The sequence below is a fragment of the Carlito syrichta genome, unplaced genomic scaffold (assembly GCF_000164805.1).
Source record: "Carlito syrichta isolate Samal-C Ts95f unplaced genomic scaffold, Tarsius_syrichta-2.0.1 Scaffold306983, whole genome shotgun sequence".
Taxonomy (NCBI): domain Eukaryota; kingdom Metazoa; phylum Chordata; class Mammalia; order Primates; family Tarsiidae; genus Carlito; species Carlito syrichta.
In genome coordinates this window covers 180,532-186,671 of record NW_007251079.1, presented here as the reverse complement: position 1 = coordinate 186,671, position 6,140 = coordinate 180,532, and the positions used below count along the sequence as shown (strand labels likewise).

The following is a 6,140-nucleotide window of genomic DNA, read 5'->3' as shown; positions in this document are numbered from 1 at the left end:
TCTCGCCGGAGCCCAGCAGGTCGAGGCTGCAGTGGCCGGGAGCGGCCACTGCACTCCAGTCTGGGTGACAGAGTGAGACTCCGACTCAAAAAAAAAAAAAAAGAAAAAGAAATACATGTTGCTGGGCTCTGTAGTTCATGCCTGTAATCCCAGCACTTTGGGAGACCAAGGCGAGAAGATTGCCTGAGCCCAGGGGTTCGAGACTAGCCTGGGCAACTTGACCTTGTCTCTACAATAAATTTACACTTGCGGTTTCAGCTACTTGGAAGGCTGAGGCAGAAGTATCACCTGAACCTGGAAGGTTGAGGCTGCAGTGGTCATGAGCATGCCACTGTACTCCAGTCTGGACAACAGAGTGAGACTCCAACTCAAAAAAAAAAAGAAAGAAGAAGAAATATATTTTGTAAGACTATAGCTGCCATAGATAGTGATTCCTCTGGTGGATCTGGGCAAAGTCCACTGCAAACCTGGAAAGGATTTTCACCACTGAAAACATTCATGATTTAAGGGAAGAGGCCAAAATCTCAACCCTAACATGACTTTGGAAGAAGCGGATTCCAACCTTTGTGGACAACTTTGAGGGGTTCAAGATTTCAGTGGAGGAAATAACTGCAGATGTGGTGGAAACAGCAAGAGAAACAGAATTAGAAGTAGAGCCTGAAGACGTGACTGAATTGCTGCAATCTCCTGATCAAACTTGAACAGACAAGGAGTGGCTTCTTATGGATGAGCAAACAAAGTGGTTTCTTGTGATGGAATCTATGGCTGGTGAACAATGCTGAAATAACAACAAAGAATTTCATTAACTTAGTTAATAAAGTCATGGCAGGGTTTGAAAGGATGGACTCCAATTTTGAAAGAGGTTCTATTGTGGGTAAAATGCTATCGAACAGAATCACATACTACAGAGAAATCTTTCATGAAAGGAAGAGTGAAATAAGCTATGACTTGCTGGAAGAGATGATCATTAGCATTTTTAAGTAATAAAGTATTTTTAATTTAGGTATATACTTTGACATAATGTTACTGTACATTTAGTAGACTGTGATATTCACTTTATTACCGTGATCTAGAAACAAACCTGTAATATACAGACCAACATTTAGTGAATGAACCAATATTTGGAAAGTTAGTACTGACAGTATCTGTTAACTCTGTTAAATCTGGGTGATTGAAAAAACACTTATCAAACAGTGTCATGTAAACACTGACTCTAACAGAAGGTCAGCTAACATTTGTAATATTTACTTAGAAAATGTCTAACATGTATTGTTAAGCTCAAAAAGGGAGGCAGAGAGCCTATACAAGGAAAACCAATTAATGATATGGCCAAGACCTTCCTAGACTAACAATACGATTACAAAATAAAGAGTATATATAAATCAGATATGAAGGGGGTAATATTAAGTGTGATTAGATGAGTGTCTTCCATAAAGCTGTGGAAAAAGCTTTACAGTCAAGGCCCAGAGGGGTATAGCCCCACAGACCTAACCTCAAGAATTGTTACATGTTCTTAGAATTCTAAAAGTTCTTTTTCTCACTTACTATTCTATTACATAGCACTATCACTTACTAAAATAAACTACCTGACATCCCTTCTGGTTGGGTACAGTAGCCTTGGGAAATGAGTGACTTACCAATTCCTGAGTCAACTAACAAGTCACAGTCCCCTTGAAATCATGTGCTAAACCTGCCCTTTAGTGCTAAAGGGCTCACTAATAACTCCTATGCCCAATGTTACAAGATATAAATGAAAAAAGTTTCCAAGGTTAGTTGTGACATTTGGAAATCAATCTTTCTGGGAAAAAAAGACAGGACAGATTTGTCTTTAAAAATATAAACATATTCTCTTTTAGTGATACATCCATCACCGTGTCTAGTAAAGCTTAAGATGAAAGAATAGCAGTTAACATTGTTTTGAAAGACTTGTCGATATAACCCTTCAAAAATATTTTAATACGTATACTAACAATCAATTCCTGCAGTACAGTTTTACTTTCTGATGCTAATGACTGTTCTTCCAACAGCATATTGGAAATATGAGAAACATGAGTAGACACATTTTCTGGAATGGATGTGAGAGATCCCAGTGCTGTGGTAGTAATGGTGTCCAACGCAGAGACACTGGAAGATAACAGATTACCTGTGACAAAAACAAGAGACAAAAGAAACATGTGAATTTTGACATAAGTAGATTTAAGAACAGGTCAATCGCTCCGAAGAGGTTGGCAACACATCCTAGTGTGTAGTGTGAGGCCGATGTCAAAACTGATAACTTAAAATATACATTATATATACATATTATATATATATAATATGTATATATATATATAGAGAGAGAGAGAGAGAGAGCGAGAGAGAGAGTCAGAGTCTCACTCTGGAGTGCAATGGCATGCTCAAGACCACCACAGCCTCAACCTCCCATGCTCAGGTGACCCTTCCGAATCAGCCTTCCAAGTAGCTGAAACTACAGACACGAGCCACCAGGCCCAGCTAATTTTTTAATTTATTGTAGAGATGAGGTCTCACCAAGTTGCCCAGGCTGGTCTTGAACCCATGGCCTCAGGCAATCCTCTAACCTCAGCCTCCCAAAATACTGGGATTATAGGTGTGAGCCACCACGCCCAGGTTACGATATATTTTCTACAATAAGCCTTTAAATTTGTACGTGTATAAGACTCATAACTGGGCGGGTATGATGGCTCCTGCCTATAATCCCAGTACTTTGGGAGGCTGAGGTGAGAGGATTGCTTGAGCTCACAGATTTGAGAACAGCCTGAGCAACTTGGCAAGACCTCATCTCTACAATAAATCAAACAAAATTAGCCAGGCAAGGTGGTATGTGCCTGTAGTTCCAGCTACTTAGAAGGCTGAGGTAGAAGAATCACCTGAGCCCAGCAGGTCAAGGCTGCGGAGGCCACTGCACTCCAGTCTGGGCGATGCAGTGAGACTCTGATTCAAAAAAAAAAAACAAAAAAAAACTCATAACCGTAACTCACAGTAAACCAAAAATTAGAATACTCTAAAATTGATCTCCAACTAAAGTTAATATATAGTATTATGGAAAATAAAGGAGTTTCTAGAAGAAAAGAAATACTAAAAATCAATTCCAAAATTTATAGTGGTTGGCTTAATGAGTCTATAGTCCAGATGATTTTTTTAATTTTTACATTTCTGAATGTCCAAATTTTCTATAATAAGGTTAGTATTTCACAAAAGAATCTAATACTTAAGAATATTTTCTAAAGAGAGATAACAATGGAGTAGTTAAAAATAATGATACACATATTCTGACAATACAGTAAACTTTCAAGATATACATACGCCCCGCCCCATCTCCCCAAAAATTACAAAAAGCTTAAGCATAGAAATTTTCTAGAAAAAAACTCAGGAAATTTAACAGTAATTCCTATGGTGAATGAACCTGAGTCAGAGATAAACAGGACTTTTAATTTTTATATTAGTTATTTAATAAACATTTTATAAAAAGCAGGGGAATACTACATTTGTTTTAATTCAAAGGCACTAAAAGCATTAACCTTCATCCTGAACAAATAACATGTGCAAAAAGGAGGGTACTGGTAACACTGTCTCCTGAGTTTTACAAAATTAAATAATCAGTTTTGAAATCAGCCTCACATTAAACACATAAAGACTTGCATAGAAATGCTTGAACTTACCAAACAAGGTCTTGCGAACTTCGAGCATAGCTCTTTGTTTTGAGCTGCCATCCTTAATTAATTCTTCCATATTATTAAACAGACTATTCAGGTTTTTGCCAAAAGTATCCTGAGCATCTGCATTGTGTTGGTCAACTGCCTTCTTACGATCCAGTTTGGAATGGAGACCATATACATCTTTTGTAGTTTCTTTAACTGTGTTAAGCAGCTATATAATATTTTAAAAATAAATGTTGGCAAGATGGATATGACAAAAGCAATCCAATGAAAATATCTACATTAGGACTTCTGTAACAAGGAATAATAAATTTTAGACATTGTATCAGAAGAAACGCTTTATCTCATGGTAATTTAACTAGATGTCCAGGAACGTTTATTTCCCATCCTGTACTATCTATGCAAGCAAAGAAAACTGATTTTGCAGTCCATTATGCTTCCCTACAAATGTTTTTACTTTTACGTTCTACTATTTCCTCAAAAGTATACATAATAAAAACTTAAGTACTTTTTTTTTTAAGTTGGAGTCTCACTCTGTCGCCCAGGCTGGAGTGCAGTGGCACGCTAACAGCCACCGCAGCCTCGACCTGCTGGGCTCAGGCGATCCTTCACCTCAGCCTTCAAAGAAGCTGGAACTACAGGCGTGCGCCAATACACCCGGCTAATTTTTTGATTTACTGTAGTGATGAGGTCTCGCCAAGTTGCCCAGGCTGGTCTAGAACCTGTACACTCAGGCAATTCTCTCACATCGGCCTCCCAAAGTGCTGGGATTATAGGTGTGAGCCACCTTGCCCAGCCGTAACTTAAGTACTTTTAACATGTTCCATCATCAGAAGGCACTAAATTCTTTTTTTTTTCCCCTTTTTTTTTTGAGTTGGAGTCTCACTCTATCGCCCAGACTGGAGTGCAGTGGCCACTCCCAGACACCGCAGCCTCACCTGCTGGGCTCCAGCGATCCTTCCGCCTCAGCCTTCCGAGTAGCCGGAATTACAGGCATGCGCTACCACGCCCGGCTGATTTTTTGATTGATTGTAGAGATGAGGTCTCACTGCCCAGGCGGGTCTCGAACCCGCGGGCTCAGGCAATCCACTCACCTCAGCCTCCCAAAGGCGCGGGATTACAGGATGAGCCACTGAACCCGGATTTTTTCTCCCTTTTAATTTTTATTTAAAATTGTGGGGTGGCACTAAATTCTTAATGACTAATTAGGTTCGATTGTTATCACAAAGAAAAAGCACCATAGTGGAAGTCTGCCTGGGCAAGGGTGGGACCACACCTCATCAAAGAGGGTATCTGCAGAATGAACATGTATACTTATCCCTGAATGTTTTTTTTCTGTTTTTTTCTTTTGAGTTGGAATCTCACTCTGTCACCCAGACTGTAGTGCAGTGGCCGCTCCCGGCCACCGCAGCCTCAACCTGCTGGGCTCCGGCGATCCTTCCACCTCAGCTTTCCAAGTAGCTGGAATTACAGGCATGAGCTACCATGCCCGGGTGATTTTTTTATTTATTGTAGAGATGAGATTTCGCTGCCCAGGCAGGTCTCGAACCCGCGGGCTCAGGCAATCCACTCACCTCAGCCTCCCAAAGGCGCGGGATTACAGGCTGAGCCACCGAGCCCGGCTCTTATCCCTGAATTGTACACCACATCGTTAAAATAAAAAAATTATAAGTAAAAAAAAAGAAAAAAAAAGTACCACAACATAATTATTCTACATTTCCATAAAATATATTACAAAGTCATATTCTATTTTCAAAACTCCAGGAATAGTATTTTTCTTAAGTCAGCATCTCCAGTGAGAATAACATAAATGAAATAGTAAAATAATGTTTTAAAATGTCATGTGGGCTGAATAAACAGAATCTCACATTTAATGTCTAAGCAGAGAAAGTCACTTCTACCCATCCTGTCATTTCTTTAATGTGAATACAAATCAAAACAAAGGACAAACCTTGCTGGCAGTGTCATGAAGTTTCTCCTCAGTTCTTTCCAAAGCTGATGTGACATATTCTTCTTTAACAAGTTGTATTTTAGTTTCTTGTAAATGTTCTTGAGTGGTTTGAAGTTCCTGTGCTTTATTTTGCAGGTCAGATTTACACTGGTCAAGTTCGTTTTTATTATCCATAAACAATTCTGTAACCTAAACATAATACATTAAACATTTTTTTTTTAAGAATTAAAAAACGACAGATCTGGCTGTTAAGATACCTGGCTAGTACATAATATAATACTAGAAAAATGAAAAAAATTATTTCCATGCAAAAGTTGTAACAAGTTACCAGGTAGGTTAGCACACTTTATATGGCATCATGCTTCTTCCTGTAAACTTATTCAAAACTTTGAGATTAAATAACAGGTCTGAGTCGGCCTTGGTGGCTCAGCCTGTAATCCCACGCATTGGGAGGCTGAGGTGAGTAGACTGCCTGAGCCCGCGGGTTTGAGACCCGCCTGGGCAACTTGGCG

General features: G+C 39.3%; 1 protein-coding gene across 1 annotated transcript in view; it reads right to left on the bottom strand.

The window, feature by feature from the left end:
* KIF11 (kinesin family member 11) overlaps positions 1 to 6,140 on the bottom strand; it is a 66,386-nt gene that overhangs the window by 23,005 nt on the left and 37,241 nt on the right. Inside the window, exons 12-14 of the mRNA XM_008063660.2 lie at positions 5,629 to 5,817; positions 3,681 to 3,888; positions 1,971 to 2,143 (exon numbers count right to left, since the gene is read on the bottom strand). Of these exons, the coding sequence (XP_008061851.1) occupies positions 1,971 to 2,143; positions 3,681 to 3,888; positions 5,629 to 5,817 (570 nt within the window). The remainder of the gene's footprint in view (positions 1 to 1,970; positions 2,144 to 3,680; positions 3,889 to 5,628; positions 5,818 to 6,140) is intronic.